Consider the following 18,764-nt stretch of genomic DNA (forward strand, 5'->3'; position numbering starts at 1 on the left):
ATTTTAGTGGAAATAATGTATTTGCCTTGTCCTTGTCCTAGTGACAAGGACAAGAAGTGGCAGAAATACAACTTACACTGGGTCTCTAGACCCCTGGTTACAAATATGAACTGAATGGACTTGGAATTCTGGAGGAGAAGCAGGCAGTCACTCTGGCTCACTTTACTACTAGAATTTCCCACCCACGTCTGGAAGAATAGCTCTGTCTTGGTATCTAGGGGAAATCCAGAAAAATTAATGGAATTTGATACACTAAAGAACTTCTCTGCCACCCAAATGTAATTTCTAAACTTTGTTTTTCTTTCAGAAACACTTTTTCATAAGAAAATGTTAAATTGAGCTGCTCTGGTTGAAGGGGACAAAGACCCCAGGAAACTGCAGGTCTGGCTTACTCTGTTGCTCCTGAGATACTTGCAGAACCAGAAGATGCTAAGAAATAGAGAGAGAGAGAGAAAAAAAAAAAAAAAAAACATTTGCAGTATTCAGGGTCTTTCTTTACAAGCAGCACAAACTGGGTCTAGTTAATGTGGGGGAAAAAGACATTACTTTAATACTCTTGAGGACTTTGCTGGTCTCACAGGGAGGCCTGGAGAAGACAGACCAGAACCATGTCTGAGATGATGCACTGGGGTTGATGTGGTGAGGTGGCTGCAGCTGCCCCAGAGACATACTACACTAGACCTGATTTGACTGCTGCCCCAAAGTCATTCTTGGTGTCACAGCCACTGCCAGCAAAGACAAGTCTCGGTGACTCTTGCATCCTGGGGTCTCCAGTTCCCATTCAGAGTCCAGGACTGTGTCTGATTTAAGGCCCTGATGGCTTGGTCCTAGCTGCGAGGGAAGCTGGTGAACCTGGGGGGGGGGGGGAGGGGAAGGGGGGGAAGTCCTGAACACAGAGGGCGTCACATGTTGGGTGGCCGAAACAAGTGACCAATGCATATTATACGTCTGGTTCATGTTTGTCATTCTCAAACCCAGCCATTCAGATTAATCACCTGGAGAGCTTCAAGGATAAATTAAGTGACAAAATACCACAGAGACCAATTGGATCCAAATCCCTAGCAGCGAGGCCCAGGTATCCATACATTTATATCAGTCTCTACTGGGGAATCTAACACACGGTGAACATTGAAAACCACTGGCTGTGCTGGTCTCTAAAGTAGTTCCAGCTCTGTTTTTAGGATTTGATTACAACAAGCCCAGTGCTCTTTCTACAATGTTTTGCACATTTTACTTTTAGGAAACTGAGTATCTCACACCAAAATAGAGCAGACCCCAGGAATAATCATCCTAAATCTTTTGCCTTCCAGCCTGTCCAAGTTTCACAAGAGAAAACCTTTTATCCCTGTTATTAAGGCAGAAAGAGTGACTTTACATTGTCCCAATGCTACTCTTGGGGGGCTGCCCATGTACCCAGAATTAACTGACATGAAGCCCATTCTTCCTACTGACCAAAATGAGGAATGAAAGAGAGACAGGAAAAGTCTTTCTCTGACTTACAAAGGAAAGGAAGCACAGCTCTTCTGAAATATAGTGATGGACACTCCCTTGCAATCCAGTCCATCTATTAGTTTAACTTATTATCATGTTCCAGGAACGGTGAGAGGCATTGGGGATCCAATCATGGCTCAAACACATGCTTCCTTGCCCCCGTGGCATGTCAGCCTAATGAGGGAGAGTTTTACAAACACTTTGAAGGAAAAGATCTAAGTTCTATCGGAGAGTAATAGGCTGTAGGAGGCCAGGGAGGGGACTGGATTATGGGGGGCGAGGACCATCCCTCTGATGAAATGACTCCGGTGCTGCTTGATGAGTTACTAGGACCAGGTCAGGTCTCGAATGGAGCCACCAACACTCTTCTACGTTTTTTCTCAAGTCAAAGACAACTTCTTTTTCTCCATTTAAAGAAGAGATCAGACAACCAGATGGGCATTTGCTCAACTGGTTTGCTATTTATACTCTGAAACATATTGAGAAATACTGAATCCACTACAGAAGGCAAAACATACAACATTTGGCAAAACCAGTCTCTTGAGGAAATTTCTCAGGAAGTGCTGGGGCCCATCTTTCTTGAACTATATCTGGTTAATAGGACCAGATTTGTGCTTTCCTAGACAGCTCTCTCCAACCATTTGTGAAACAAGGCACAGAATAAATAAAGATATTTATCTCTAGTTTACCACCTCCTGCCTCATAAGAGAAAGCCTGTCTTACGTGTTCATCCTTGAATTGGTCAAATTTCTCTCCTTCAGCACATGGGAGATGAGATCTCAGGCACTATTTCCTGCGTTTCAATTTTCAGTTTGATGATGCCTACTCTGGAGGTGGTCTTTCACTTAAACAACACTGTCCCACTGGAGCTACCTATTTCTGTGGCTTTTCTACACCCAGTTGAAAGGGTAAGAGTGAGCCCATCAACCCGGAATTAGCTGCAGTGCCATCCCTAAAAGACAAGCCCAAAGTGGAGATCATTGATTCACTTCCTACCCATGTCCTTTGGGCAGCAGACCCCAAGGACCTCAAGGATTTCACTGGGTGTGACACTGCTATCAGGAGCTCTGGACAGCAGGGGCTACCTGTGGTTGGTTGTAGCCTGACACCAGTGCTTAGAACCAGGAATCCCAGCTCAAGTACAAGCTTTTTCATGTACTAGCCTTGTGACCATGGACAATTCATTTTTCTGGGCCACAGTTTTCTCATCTATAAGATGGCGGCAATGACTCCACCTACATTAGCAAGGTGTCATATTAAAGGAGCCAGTTTCAGATTATCATAAGCCATGACACACTTTACAAATAGAAGGCAGGGTTATCATGATAGCCTTCTATTTATTTCTTCCCTATTCCCCACCCTTTGGTTTTGCAATTTGCCCCCATCAGACCAACCTGTCTAGACGCCCTGTCCCTGCCAACGTTCTATAAATTTTTTCCCAGAAGCACATTTTCTCCACTATCAGATTGCTCTTGCCCAGGTCTGAATTCTTTTCATCATCATTAATTTGAGGACTTGGTCCACAAAGGTTTTGTTTTGTTTTGAAAAGAAGAGAAATCAGGAAATCATAGCAAACCCTGGGAAAGAGGTGAAACTAAGGAGAGGTGGAAGGGAAGAGTCTTTGAAATAGTAATTAGGGAGGCAAAGAAGTACTGGGTAAATGTCAAGTCGACTGGTGCACACATATAACATAAAACCAAACTGATGCACTTTTAAAAAATGTCAAAGTTGACCATGTTTGCTTGTTTGTTTAATTTTTAATTTACAAAAAGTAAAATCCCTCTTCCTGGCATACAGTTCCAAGGGTTTTGACACATGCACTACCATGGCACCCAGAGTACAGAGTTCATCACTCCAAAAGGAGTCTCTCTTGCTTCTCCTTTACAGTCTGCTCCTCCCCTGACCTTTAACCCCTGTCAACCACTGAGCCAGCTCTATGTTGCTACTAGAATTTTAAAACGGGAAATGAAAATCTCCCATCTGGTCGGTAAATGTAGTTTCCTTCCTATCTCAGCATCGCCCTTGGTCTGGAGTTTTGTTGTACTGTAGCTCATAGTAATAAAGTTCAAAGAAGAGCTATTGTTTTCTAAGCATCCCTATCATTGTTTTGGCAAATGCTCTCCTGTCTGGGTGCCAGAGAAAGGTCCTGGGGGTGGGGATATATTGTGTTTGCAAAAATGAACACGATCTCATAGAAAGGCCATTTTCAGCACAGAAATTGCAACCCTGGTATAAAATTAGAATTGCTTCTCAAGGAGAAACAGCCTTTATTAAAGTAAGTACAAATTCTTTCTGGAGAATCCCAGGTTTGATATAACTTTTAATTAAGTTTCTCAAAAGCTGGAGCTCATTTATTCTTCCCTCTGTCTGCCACCTAGCAGCAGTATTCAGGGCCCGTATTCACTGAGACCTTGCTTTGAATTCTAATTCCAATTTGAGTTTTCATATATAATTTTGGCTCATTCCATGAGTTTTCTAAAATCATTTGTTTGAATATCATCAATATCTCCCTCCACTTTCACTATGGAAATCTCTCTGGATTTGGCTATTAAGGAGTTTGAGCTATCTGTTCTCAATACTGGATTGCCATGAGTGTTTTAGAGCCAAATTAAACAAAACGAATTCCCTAAACAAATTAAATTCCAATATGCATTCATTTCTTATCCCGACTAGAGATAAAAAGGTGATAAAATGAACTTCAGAAAAATGATTCTAACAGCAATATTATGAAGAACAGGTGAGCTTTTTGTTGTTTATCTGAGGAGTGAAAGGGCCAAATACTGCAAATACTGTGAAGTTTTAACCAACTTTGAAATTCCAAAGAGAGCTTCCTTTGGCATCCAAAGTTAAAAGCAGACTATGTAATACACAGCAGGCATGTGTGGGAGGCAAAACTCACTCTGCCTTTTTTTTTTTTTTTTTTTTTTTTTTGGTGGCATGACATTCCAGAGGCAAGAGAGCTCACATACGTATTCAGAATTCCCAAAAGCAAATTTTCAAAACTTAACAAGTCAATGCCACATACTTTCACCATCCTTGACCCAATCTGCATTTCATTTCTGCTAGAACTGGATCAATGGAAGTATTTATTTGCACTAGGCAAATAGAGAAGTTTTGTAGGCACTTTGTACATATCATGCCTCCTTCTTTAACCCTGTGTTCATTGGCTGCAAGTTTCACTTGACTGCACAAAATGGATTCACAATTAATAACTCTGAAATGTAAGGGCAATTGTGTTTATGGAAGACCATCTTCTAGCTACTGAAACTGGCTGACACCCCCTGTATAATGTCTGATTATAGAACATGCTGGGAAAGGAGCTTATTCTTCAGGTCCTATAGGTATCCATGAAAACTCTTAGAGGCCTAAATAGGAAATAATAAAACAAACATTGACACATATGCTTTTTGTTTTTAATTAGCCATACTGATAAATAGATCTTAATTATTTTCCACTGCCTGAGAGCATATGGGTAATTAGAATGATTTCCTTCTGTTTTCCAAAGAGTGCATTCTGATGGTATAATCTGTGCTTAAAAATGGAAAATAGCTTTGGATTTAGAGAAGGGGTGGTACCATGGAATCAGAGAATGAGGTATACACAGTGCCAAATTTCTGAGAAGTGGCATCCTGCTTCCAACCGGAAATACTAGCCACATCTCTGAATACCAGGTTTAAACTCAAGTATCCTTAGAATTTTAGAACTGGAAGTGAGATGATGGGATCTAGTTCTTCACATTTGAAGAAACTGAACTCCCACTGACTTAAGTACTTACCCAAAGTCACACAGGGAGCTAGAGAGTAGAACTGAAGAAGAACCAGGGCATCACACACTACTCCACTTAGTAACTTCCTCCGACTGTCTGAGACAGGGACCTCCTGACTTTGCCCGTGGCTAACTCTGCAACTTTCAGAGGCTAGAGGAGTCCCAGGTGCCCACTGATGGTTCTTCCTCATGAATTTAATGAACTCCGATGAATTCCGAAGAGATAATTTCCCAGCAAATACCTTCCTCATAAACAAAGCCAATCTTCCTGATGTCCTAAGGGAGTTAATGATCATAGTCAATCGTCTCCACTCTTTAAGATTTCATTAATACCAGCCTTCTTTTGACCCTATAGCTATCATATTAACTATAATAATATCATATAATATGCAACATGCAATATCATAATAGCTATAATAATATCATAATGCAGTGAAAATACCTTTATTTTCACTATTTTACTGTGATTACCTGGCATTCATTGAGCATTTAACATGTTCTAGGTGTTTTGCTTTACACTTTTATACTTTTTTAATTTAATTCTCACAACAAATCAGCATAGTAAGCACTTGTGCTGGTCACTGGCTGCTATCAGATCCACTTTTGGTCCTTCTCCTGCTCTGTTCAGTATTACAGGGGGCTGAATCTTGCAAGTTACATCACTCATGCTTTCTTGCCAGCTTAGTTTCACTCAGCTTTAGTAAAGAGGGACACTGGCAAAGATGAGAGCATAAGAAGAGGGAAGATGCTGGGTATTTCTGTCCATTTCCTTTGGTTTCAGGCAGCATCTCCAAGAGTAGCTGTGTCTCGTCCATTGTTCTAGCTCTTACTGGGTAGCCCAGGCTCCAGAGCTTTGGTAACACATGTCCTCCCTTTATTCCTCCAGCCCTACAGGTGGTGGGAGCTTCCTGATAGGTTGCCTCAACATCTCTGTTTGCCTTTTTAGCTCTTTCAAGACCTTTTAAATTGGTTGACAGTATTAAAAATTCCCTCTGAACCACCTCACAAGAATTCTGCAATTTGGACTGAAACCTGGCTAATAGAGTATTATTGTCCTCATCCTATAAATGAAGAAACTGAAGGTTAGAGAAATCTGTCTCACTCCAGAGAGATTACTATGGATTAAATACTATGCCGGACATTTTATACACATTATTCCATTTAATCCTCACAAAAATATTATGAGGTAATATTATTATTCCTATTTCACAGATTAAAAAAATGAGGCTCAAGGAACATAAATTACCTATCCAATTTCATACTAGTTAGTGGCAGACCCAGGAGTAATGCTGAGATCAGTTTCTAGATCATAGTAAGAGAATAACCAATTAATTAAGGGATGCTGGAATAGGGTACCACTTCTTCCAGAATTTGAGTGGTCAAACTCTTTAGCAAGGTCATGCTAGAAAGTTGAAAAAGGAGGCCTTTGTCGCATTGCCATAGCTCAGCTGTTTTACCAGAAGGCTCAGGGCCACCCAGCAGCTTTGCAAATAATCACAGGGCTAAAAGCATCTGTGTACTGCTGTTTAACAATCTGCCCTCCAGGAAAAATTAAAAAGTCCTGATTCATAGTGTTTGCCCATCTCCATAGTGTAAATATTCTCACCACAGCTGATTTCAAGCTATTGATATGATATCAACCAGCTCCCAGAATTCCTGAAACTCCACCATACTACTGGCTAAAGGTCTAAAAGGCACATGATTGGGGTGCCTGCGTGGCTCAGTCAGTTAACTGTCCAACTTTGGCTCAGGTCCTGAACTTGCAGTTTATGAGTTTGAGCCCTGCGTTGGGTTCCATACAGACAGCTCAGAGTCTGGAGCCTGCCTTGCATTCTGTGTCTCCCTCTCTCTCTGCCCCTCCCCCACTCACGCTGTCTGTCTCTCTGTCTCTCTCTCTCAAAAATAAACAAAGATTTTCAAAAAAAAGGCACATGGTTAGTTTTTGTTGACCTGATTATATTAAATAAATACACTTTTAGATTAAGGATTTAAAAACTGTAAGTTGATGAATTTCTGTTTTTCCAAAGACATCAAAAAATGAACAGCATGCCACAACGTGGAAGATATTACATATGTGTATGTATACATATGTATATAATGTGTACATATGTATACATACTCACACGTATATGACAGGACTCATCTAGAATATATAAAGAAATCTTATATAAATCAATAAGAAAAGAAGCAAACAATACAGGCTTTTAAAATGGACAAAAGACTTTAACAGACCCCTCACGAAAGACTACACACTTTTTATGGCCCACAAGTATTTGAAAAAACACTCAAAGTCACTAATCAGTTGAAAATGAAAATTGAAACTACAAAGACATACTGCCATATACGCCCAGAAGGTATGAAACAAAAGTGATTGGCAGTATCAAGAATTGATGAGGATGTGGCACCTAATATCTTTATATTTTGCTAGTGATTGTGGACATTTGCAGATCTTGTTTGCAATATCTTCTAAAGCTAGACATTTGTTTATCCTATGACATAATTTCACTCATGGCAACAAAAACGAGAGCGGTAAAAGACATGTGTAAGAATGTTTCCATCAGGTTTATTTATAATAGCCCCAAACAGAAATGGCCCAAGTGTCCATTAGGAGAAAAATAGATAAAAAATAATACATTATAATAATATTCAACAATAAAAAGAATTAACTGCTGATGCCCCACTCCCCCAAAATTATGGGAATATCTCAAAAATATTATGAAGAGAAAAGAAGCCAGACACAAAATTATACATTCTGTATGCCCCTTTTATAGGAAGTTAAGAACAGGAAAAAGTAATCTATGGGGATAAAAATCAGAATGGTCGTTATCTGAAGGGTAGGGGCTGTATTATTAATTGCAGACATAAATTAGTCTTCTAGGGTGTATCACATATAAACCTTCCTCAAGCTGTACACTTGAGATTTGTGTACTTTATTATATATAAATTGTGCTTTGATTCTTTTTAAGTAATATCCGAGCCTCATAGGCATGTGCGTCCTTTTAGTCTCTGGATCATGTACAAGCAAGGCTTCTCAGATGGGAGAATGTTTTAACCCATCATATACTTGAACAAATGCCTCTGTACCAAATCCCAGAGTAGTCTGTTTACCATTAACACTCTCTTTATAAAAATTTTCTTACATGAACCCTTAACCTTCACAGACCCCTAATTCAACACTAGACTTATAGTCACTGAGACAGTAACTGAGATGATCTGTATAATGGACTCAGGCAAAGGTTGTTTGATGAATTGCATTCTTTTATGTTTGTTTTGTTTTCATAATTTCCCAGTTCCTGATAATATATCAGGTTCTAAATATTTACTGTCTTCTATCTTTGGAAGGGGATCTAGACCTTTCCAGGTTACTTTAAATTTTTGGATTATTAAATAGGAACTAAGTTCTCTATTTCTTTTTTGTCTTGTATCATTACTTATTCCTACCCTTAAACATTTCTTAAGTCTCTAGAATATCATTGGTTACTCTTCTATATTTTTTTTATTTTCTGTCTACCCATCCACCCTCTTACCTCCCAAGTAATTATTCCCCAAATATTTATTCTGCATTATTTCATTTGGTTTGTCTTCTCTCTTATTGGGTATTTTGGACCTTTTTAATTTTTCTGTTCTAAGTTAATTAAAACAAAAGCATAAACTCCAGGCTAAAAAAGAGCAATTGAAACAACTATGCCATCAAAAACAAGACATAATGGCATTATTACCAGTTGTGTGAGTTTAAGAAACTTCCATTGATAAAATGTGGCCAGGGATATTTCACATAAAGTCAAGGGGCTGCTTACCCAGAGATTATCTTCAGGTTATCATTTATGATTCATTGATAGTCTTTGTATATGGTGGCTCTGCTAGCTATGAATACATCTAACTTTAGTTTCATAAGCCCAAAGTAATTTATCTTTTTTAAAAGATGAAGACTAATCAGAACTTCAAGGAACCTTAAAGGTCATCTAGTCTACCTTCTTTCCCCATATTTATATATAGTAGGGGTGGTAGGGGATGGGGGAGGAAGTTTAAAGCAGTTACATCATTTACCCGATGTTATTTACCTAGTAAGAGGCTAAGCTTGTATATAGTGCTCAAGTTTCTCGCTTCTTAGCTTGTTTCTACACTTACGAGAAACTTAGCTAAATGTCCTGTTAAAAGTAAGATTCTGATATCTATCATCTGTGCCTGATGTTACCAATCAAACTGAGCTCTAATATTTTATGTACTATGATTTCAAACCTCCCTTCAAGACCACAGTTGGGCTAAACTGCTTGTTAAATTTCAAGTAAACTAGCACATCAAATAAGCCAACCAATTTGTATAAAATACCTTCTTCCTCCATGTTTGTCAAGAGAAAATAAAGTGGGACTCTTGTAACTATTTGATTAAGATAGTTTAATAATATTGTCATTATCATTTACATATATGTTATGCTATGGGGCATATAGCTAAGGATAAGAATAAGGCCAATAAAAACAGTGTTCAAAAGACTACAGACCAGAGTGGAGACTGCTGAAGAATGTTACGTACCATAAAATGGGTCCTTGGGATTTTGCTATCGTTTATTCCTCTTTTGTTCATTTGTTTGTTTTTTGGCATAGCACATTCAAAGCAATAAGAATAAAAGGAAATTTAAAAAAAAGCAGAATCATACCTATAAATAGAGAATAAATTGATGATTGCCAGAAGGGAGCGGGGTGGAGGTTGAAAAAAGTGGGTGAAGGGGAGGGGAGATACAGGCTTCCAGTTACGGCAAGAATAAGTCACAGGAATAAAATGCACATTGTTAAGAATATAGTCAATAATACTGTAATAGTGATATATCAGGACAGATGGCAGCTACACTTGTGGTGAACACAGCGTAATGTATAAACTTTTCAATTCACTATGTTGTACACCTAAAACTAATGAGACATTGTGTGTCAACTATACTCAAATAAAAAATAAAAAATAAATTAAAAAAAAGAATAGGGGTGCGTGGTAGTTCAGTCAATTGAGTGTCCGACTCTTGATTTCTGTTCAGGTCATGATCTCATGGTTCGTGAGTTTGAGTCCTGACTCACGCTCTATGCTGACGGTGCAGAGACTGCTCGGGATTCTCTCTTTCTCCCTCTTTCTTTTTCTGCCCCTTCCTCACATGCACTCTCTCTCTCTCTCTCTCTCTCTCAAAATAAACAAATAAATTTTGTTTGTTAAGAATAAACAAGAGAAACCCTTTCCTTTATGACCTAGCATGGACATTATTATATTAATAGGTGATAGGAAGAATACAGAATCTCTCCACTTTTTGTTGGTTCCAGAGTTTTCTAATATGGAAAATAATCTTCATGTTGATAAGGTACAGAGTGGTAAGAAGTAGTATGATATAATTTTTAAAAATAGTCCATGGAGTTAAACAACATGAATTTGAATCCAGATTCTTCTCTCATGAGATATATGATTTTGTACAATGTATTTGTTCTGAGTCTTGTTTGATGATATCAATAGTTCCATTCCCAGAGGATTAGGAGTATAATGAGATAATGTGTGAAAGGTACTTTGACACAGAAACAGCTTATATATGGTAAGTAATAGAGGACAGAAACCCCAATAGGTAAGAGAACATCTAAGAATTCTAATTAAGACAATCTTTCACAGCCTAAGAGAATCACATTGGAATATACCAAAATAATTTACAAGAGCAATGATGTTATTGCCAGTAAACTTTGAGAAGTCATGGCAAATGACAGATGTGCCAGACAGTTGCTCCCATTTTCAAAAAAGAGGGGGAAAGAGGGCTCTTAAAATTTAGTTAATTCCTACCAGCCAGCTAAATGTTTAATCCCCAGGGACATTCCAGATGCATTTTGGATTATAAAACAGATATTCTATTTGCAATTTTATTTTTTTAATGTTTATTCACTTTTGAGAGAGAGAGAGAGACAGTGTGTGTGTGTGTGTGTGTGTGTGTGTGTGTGTGTGTGTGTGTGTATGCGTGGGGGAGGGGCAGAAAGAGAGGAGGACAGAGGATCCAAGCAGGCTCTGAGCTGTCAGCACAGAGCCCAACGTGGGGCTCAAACTCCGTGAGATCATGACTTGAGCAGAAGTCGGAAGCTTAACTGACTGAGCCACCCAGGCACCCCTCTATTTGCAATTTTAAAAGGAAGTTGTGATTGCTAAAACCAGCGTTCAGTTAAGTGCAAGTCATGCTGAAAGCAACAAGATTTCACTTTTTTGAAGAGGCTGAAAGATTAATCAGAGAAATGCCAAAATGCCATAGACATGGTGTATCTGCATTTTAACAGGGCATGTGGCAAAGGTTTTATAAACCTTTCTTATGTTAATGTGAATTATGACTGTCCAGAGGAATCTGTTGAACTTGGGGCTTTTTTTGTTTTTGGGGTTTTTTTTTTTTTTGGAAAGCAGTAGTAACATCTGAAAGAACTCGGATTGGACAGAACATGGTTGGGAAATATTAGTCTAATCTGTACTGCTTAGGCAACTTTTGGGAGACTGTGTTTATTTCCAAACACCATTTTTTTAAAAAAATATTTATTTATTGGGGGGGGGGAGGGGCAGAGACAGAGAAAGAGGATTTAAAGAAGGATTGCGCTGACAGCCCGGTGCAGGGCTTGAACTCACGAACCCTGAGACCATGACAGAAGTCAAATGCTTAACCTCTTAACTAACTGAGCTACCCAGGCGCCCCCACAACACCAATTTTTTAAAGAAAACCTGACAAATTCGTTTGTCCAAAGGGGGAAACTAGCATAATGGATTATATAAAGCTATACTGGAAAGGAATGATTAGTAACTGTTATGGACCAAGTATTTGTGTACCCATCAAATCACATGTTGAAAGCTTAAGCCCCAATGTTATAGTATTAGGAGGTGGGGGTCTTTGAAAAGTGATTAGTTCATGACTGTAGGGCCCTCATGAGTAGGATTAGTGCTGTTAGAAAAGAGATTCCAGGGAGCTTTCTTGTCCCTTTTAACATGTGAAAAGGCAGTGAGAAGATGACTATGCAAAGAAATGGGTCCTCCCCAGACACCCAATCTGCCAGCACCTTGATCTTGGCCTTCCCAGGCTGTAGAATTCTGAGAAACAAATGCTCCTTGTTTAAGCCACTTAGTGTATGGCATTTTTGTGATAGCAGCCCAAATGGACTAAGAATTATGGAACTACGGAAACAGACACCTTTGAGAGTAGGGCTATCCTATGAGCCAATTTCAAATTTTTCAGTAAGTGTTATATGGGGAAGAAACTAGAATCCTTCCATTCAGTTTAAGCAGTACCCTGTAAAAGTTACAGGGAGGCAGATTTGGGCTGAACATAGTTTGTGAGAGCACCGGTTAAGGATGTGAAATATTAGAATTACATTCCCAGTCCTGCCCCTTCCTTGCTAAGCATGCTTGAGCAAAGGACCCAACCTCTCAGAATCTCAGTTTTCTCATCTGTAAGATAGGCAAGCCCACAGAGGTGCTTCAAAGTGAAAAATCCTCTGCTACGTTAGAAAAGATCCATATAATTCCTGGCACATAATAAGAACTCGATAAATGGAATCATAGTTGTATATTAACAGAGTGCCCCAATAATGTAAAGGATGAAGAGTATCTGACGGTGGAGAGTAGCTCAATAGTGAAAATGATAAAGTACAATTTTAGTCATTTAAAATAACTGAAAGCCTACTGTGGGCAGCACACATCATGGAGAGTTGTGACTCAATTCCTGTCTCTATTAGCTAGCAATCACATAGGGACTAGCAGGGGGGACGAGGCAAGTATGTTAGTAAACCCTAACATAAGGACAAATGCCATCAAAGTTGTAAGAGGCTGAAAGTTAAGAGCACAAGTGCTAATCCTTTTGGGGGGAATATGGAAGGCTTCATGGAAGTGGTAGCCTATGAAGAGTAGGAATATTTTCAGTGGGTGGGGTAAGAGGAGGAACTGAAGGAGGGGCCGTTATGTGGAGAGGGGTAGGAAGGAAAGCACAGGGATACATCCAGAGAAGCAGCACAGTTGAAAGGGACACACTGGCAAGTCCAAAGGAAAATGAAACAGAAGTCTGGATGATTTGGGGCAGGGGGAGAGGGTGGTGGGCAAAGAGTGAGTCTTGGACTTAACTTGGGGTATGGTGGAGAGACAGTACACATTTTGCAGGGAGAGGAGTGACTTTATCACTACTGTGCTTTAAAAAACTGAATTTGGCAGTGGCAATAAAATTGGTGAGGATCTGTGTGACTCCTAAGGCACGAAGGCCAGGAAGAAAATAGCAGAGTAGGTCAACAACAACAGCAACCAGAATCTCAAGTAGGACAGAGGCCCTGAGAACGGGGAGGAAATCCTTAATGAAACATAAATGAAGGGCTGACTGTTGGAGAAAATTTGACAAGGGACGCAGGTGATGGTCTCAGGTGAAGAATGAGTTTTAAATAAAAGCAGGTTTTAGTAGGCACTTTTGAAGTTAAGGTCAATGACATTTCTTCACAGCTGAATACACCCTTACTAAATATTTGTTTAGTAGATGAATATGTAAATGAATGATTTGGATTGAGTGCTTAAGAAAAGAGCAGAGGTGGTAATGAAGAACCAGAAGCTTGTGAGAGTCAGTTTGAGGAAGACAGGGCTGGTTGGATAGACATGGCAGTTGAGTAGCGTATATTTGTATGTGTGTAGCCCTAGGAGCTAAGTTAGCACCTGGTGTTCAAATCCAGCCCAGCAACTTGTTTTTGTGCAGCCCATGAGCTAAGAATAACTTACATCTTTCCATGACTGGAAAAAAATCCAAAGAAGAGTAGTATTTCATGAAAGGTGAAAATGACATGAAACTCAATTTCAGTGTTTTTGTTTGTTTGTTTGTTTGTTTGTTTTGTTTCTCATCCAGAAGGGACCAGCTTGCATTTTATGGGAGCAGTAACAATGTGCTAAGCACAAGGTACTTGTTATCCACATAATTCTCACTAAAACCCTATCAGATTTTAATTCATTGTTCCCAGTTTACTGATGAGCAAACAGAAACTTGTCTTTCAGCCAAGGACACATAGTTACACACTACACCCACATGAATCTGCTTTTCCGAGTTTCCCATTTTCTCCTAGGATAAAAGCACAGTTCTAAGAGTAGTGGGACCATGAGTGCTTAATAAAAAGGGTTTGTTGAATGCTTGAAGGGCAGTTTTGGAGCTGAATCAGAGCAGAGGAATGGCTTAGGCAGATACATTTCTAAGAGAGGCATATGAATTCACTCATTAATTCTTACAACTCTTCCATGAGTTGGATACTATTATTAACATCCTGTGCTGGAGAAGGAGTGGTCTTCTTCAACACCACTTCCCAGGTAAAAGCTCTGGCACATGAACACATGAACACTGTGGGTCTCTGATAGGTGACACCACTAGGCTGCCAGAGGTTCATCCAACCCTAAGTATCTAAAATCTCATATTCAGAAGAATTTAGGGAATGATTTTTAGGGACTTGGCTTTTACCCCTTCTCCTGCATTTTGTGCCCTAAGACTACTCTCATTCCCCTGATTCTTCCCCATACTCCAGCAGGCTTCTCACACCTTCCAATTAATAGTTTCCAGGTCCCTCCAGGATGGTTTCTGCTAAGGAGACTTCCTGAATCACAACAAACCAGCATTTGAAGAAACGCAGTGGAGGAGTGTAAAAAGTTCATGTTCTGAGAAGGGTGAAGGCAAGACATTCTCCTGTAGAAAGCATGGAGGCGGACATCCATCTTCTGTCAAAGATTTCAGCAGGGGTATGTTTCTGAAAGTGGTTTGTAGCTTTGTAACTGGCTGTTTACCCTGTGTTTGTCGCCTTTGGCCCTTAAAGCAGCCACTGTCCCACTTGGAATTCACTCCTGGCAAAGGCTGACAAAACAGGAAGTGATTAGAATGGGATCAGTTTTTATGACTTTCTGAACTTCAGACGTTTAAAAACAAGTTATAACAGTAGATTTATTGCTTTGCTTTACCACCTCCGTTTCTTATAAAGGAACACTGCAGGGGTTAAAGTATCAGCTCAAAGTCCTGCACAAATAACTGACGTAAGAATGTGATTTGCACACCAGCCTTCGCTGCATGTTAAAACTCAAAGCAGGCTTTTCTGGCATGGGGGGGGGGGGGTAGTGGTGCGAGAAGTGGGGATAGGAATTGGTGGGAGTGAGTAGAGAGAAAAGGAACTGGGAAGAGGAGGGGAAGTTAAAGCTTCCCCTCCTTCTCTGCCTTCCATCAGAAACCAAACATGGCATCTTCCATGAGGAGCCTGTTTTCTGACCACAGCAGATACGTTGAATCTTTCCGGAGGTTTCTCAGCAGTTCCACGGAACACCAGTGCATGCAGGAATTCATGGACCAGAAGCTGCCAGGCATAATAGCAAGGTAACAAAAAAGGACGTTTTTGTCAGAGCCAAGCCTCGGGCTCTTTCTATGCGGTGATAGATGGGTCGAGCCCAGCCCTGCAGGCTGGGCGAGGGGATAAGAAGGAGCTACTGATAGCAGCAGCCGCCTGGCGTTCCTCGCCCCCCTGGCGCCCCTTCTCCTGCGGCGCTTTAGTTAGACGCTCGCTTTCAACGTTCACAGGCTCTGATTTGTGCAGTGTTTCCAGCCGCGCCGAGATAAGCGTTAACCATTTGAAGGCACACATCCATATGTTCATTTGGGAAAAGATACAGATCTTTGAGCTCAGATTTTTCAGCCCTCCTCCAGATTTTACGTGTCTCAAAAAAAATCCCAAACGGAGAGTCTAGTATTCTTTTCATTAGAATCAAATATAAATAATTACCAACTCCTGTTTGCCCCTGAGGATTGAGTGAGTGCTTCTCAGTTCTCCTAATGTCCATTTAAATTCACTTCTGTACTCATTATTATAGTTATCACTCCAAAAAAAATTGTCTTTTCCTTTCAACTTAATATTAGCAATGTGGTTCTTAAAAAAAAAAAAAGCATTTTTCCATTATCAGTGAAACTCACTAGCTCCTATCCTTCTTGCAGACTTCTTTTTTTGATGATTAATGTGTTCAATTTGTGCCAGAGCTGATAAGCATTACAAGAGTAAAAGATTCCACATGCTAAAGATGATCAAATCACCTATCTGGAGGTGGATTGCTGTAACTTACTCTGCTTCAGGAAATAATGATAGAAAACTGGGAAGAAATGACTGACTGTGGATCCAATTTACAACAGCAACAGAAACTGATATTTTATCTTTTGCTGGATTTCTCTATTGTAGGCCTGACATTCTTTCACCAGGACAGTACCTCTGCCTGATCAGAGCAGGCATTGCTGGATGTGTAGGGGATTCCATTCCCCTATTTTTCTTTTTACTGTTAAAATTTTTTTTAATGTTTATTTATTTTTAAGAGAGAGAGACAGCCTGACAGAGTGTGAGTGGGGGAGGGGCAGAGAGAGAAGGAAACACAGAATCCGAAGCAGTGTCCAGGCTCCAAGCTGTCAGCACAGACAGTCATGGGGCTCAAACTCATGAACCTCAAGATCGTGACCTAAGCTGAAATAGGATGCTTAGCCCACTGAGTCACCCAGGCGGCCCTCCCTTTCTGTTTTTTTGTGGTTCAGTTTTTACTTTTTTTTTACGTTTATTTATTTATTTTGAGAGAGGGAGAGAGTGCATGCTCAAGTAAGCAGGGGAGGGGCAGAGAGTGAGGGAGAGAAACCCATGCAGGCTTTGCACTGTCACTGCGGAGCCCAACACCTGGCTCAAACTCACAAACTGTGAGATCATGACCTGAGCCGAAACCAAGAGTCAGACACTTAACCTACTGAGTCACCCAGGTGCCCCATGGTTCAGTTTTTAAATGTTTTTTTTTAATAGAGTATTATATAATTTATTACTAATTAATAAGTAATAGATAATGATGCCCAAATCAAAGCATACCGTACATTCAGATAACTTCTTCTCTAGGAACTAATAATTTACTTTTTTGGGTCTTTTTGCTCATTTATAAAATTAAAAGTAATGACTTAATTTCCGAATTCTTTTGTAGTACTAAAGGTCTGTGTTCATGTCTGTAGTTTATCCAGATCCTTGGTTTTGTTCGGTCATCAGTGGCTTGAATAGGTACCATGGATGGTTATAACATAATGAATGATGACCCCTATCTTCACAGGGTATACAATCTAGTTGGAAATGTTGAATATAGAATTTCTGAAAGACTGTAGAACTTCCAAAGGCATAATTAAATTTGCATTGCCGTGGTAAAAATACTGAAAATATTGCAAAATTCCTAGCCCTACTCACTCCCATCTGACTCCCACTCTCCAGAAGCAACCACCTTCAACACTTTGAAATATTTCAGTTGTTTCTTATGAAATTTTCTTTCCTAATTCTAAATAACATGTTATTCTTGTCTTTCTTAATTTTACTGCATTAAAATAGCTAAATACGCACATTTCCTCCCCTATCATGTCAGTATATTTATTTTTTTAATTTTTAAAAAAAATTTTAATGTTTATTTCTGAGACAGAGAGAGACAGAGCATGAGTGGGGGAGGCACAGAGAGAGAGGGAGACACAGAATCCGAAGCAGGCTCCAGTCTCTGAGCTGTTAGCACAGAGCCTGACGCAGGGCTCGAACTCACAGAGCGTGAGATCATGACCTGAGCCAAAGTCGGTCGCTCAACTGACTGAGCCACCCAGGCACCCCTCATGTCAGTATATTTATGTCAAAATTTTTGGTTAAATAATTTGAATGTTTATATCATTTTGCCTATGTACATATTATTCATAATTGAATGATGAGTTATACTACAATCACATATCCTTTCAGGTATTTTTTTGTTTTTCCTAGAGATAACTATTGTTTTTATTTTAGTTTCTTTTCTTAGTTTTCCATATATCTACTGATGTGAAAATGTTGGGGTTTGGGAAGGAACAGAAAGAATTCTTGAGACGTCTTTGGTGCAAAAGGTGTTTTTTAAATTTTTAGTTATTTAATTTTTCATATTTACTTATTTTGAGAGAGAGAAAGAGGGGTGGGGAGGGGCAGAGAGAGGCGAGAGAGACTCCAGAGCAGGTTCCATGCTGTCAGTGCAAAGTCCTACACAGGGCTTGATCTCACAATCCATGTGATCATGACCTGAGCCAAAATCAAGAGTCAGACACTTAACCGACAGAACCACTCAGGTGCCCCAAAGAAGGTGGTTTTATTAAAGCACAGGGACAGGACCCATGGGCAGAAAGAGCTGTACAGGGGTTCTGAGGAGTGGCTGATTATATACTTTTGAATTGGAAAGGGGTTAGAGATAGCATTAAGTGTCTAAAAATTTGGAAGCAATGTTTCCAGGACCTTGAGGAGCTAGCTTTTGTTAGGAAAAGGTCATTTACTACTATTTAGTTAAACCTTAGTCAAGAGACCCTTCAGATGTATATCAAAGGACCATCTGCTTGGAGGATGATTGCTAACATATATCTGGGGAGAGTAGAGAGAAAGGAAGCTTCCAAAGGAATTTTTATATGTTAAAGGAGACTTCTAGAATCCTGAAGTTCAGGCTAATGTTAAGCCAAGGCTGCC

General features: G+C 39.8%; 1 protein-coding gene and 1 long non-coding RNA gene across 3 annotated transcripts in view; one reads left to right on the plus strand and one right to left on the minus strand.

The window, feature by feature from the left end:
* Window positions 1–18,764, minus strand: part of LOC128314016 (uncharacterized) — a 142,593-nt gene that overhangs the window by 7,624 nt on the left and 116,205 nt on the right. The gene's annotated exons all lie outside the window — the stretch shown is intronic.
* HNMT (histamine N-methyltransferase) overlaps window positions 15,135–18,764 on the plus strand; it is a 45,677-nt gene continuing 42,047 nt past the window's right edge. The window contains exons 1-2 of one of the 2 annotated variants that reach the window (XM_015065974.3): window positions 15,135–15,282; window positions 15,471–15,616. In XM_015065974.3, coding sequence (XP_014921460.1) covers window positions 15,480–15,616 — 137 coding nt within the window. In that variant the 5' untranslated portion in view covers window positions 15,135–15,282; window positions 15,471–15,479. Of the gene's footprint in view, window positions 15,283–15,365; window positions 15,617–18,764 lie in introns of those variants that run through there. The other variant, XM_015065973.3, reaches the window with a different exon arrangement.

The sequence above is a fragment of the Acinonyx jubatus genome, chromosome C1 (genome assembly GCF_027475565.1).
Source record: "Acinonyx jubatus isolate Ajub_Pintada_27869175 chromosome C1, VMU_Ajub_asm_v1.0, whole genome shotgun sequence".
Classification (NCBI taxonomy): domain Eukaryota; kingdom Metazoa; phylum Chordata; class Mammalia; order Carnivora; family Felidae; genus Acinonyx; species Acinonyx jubatus.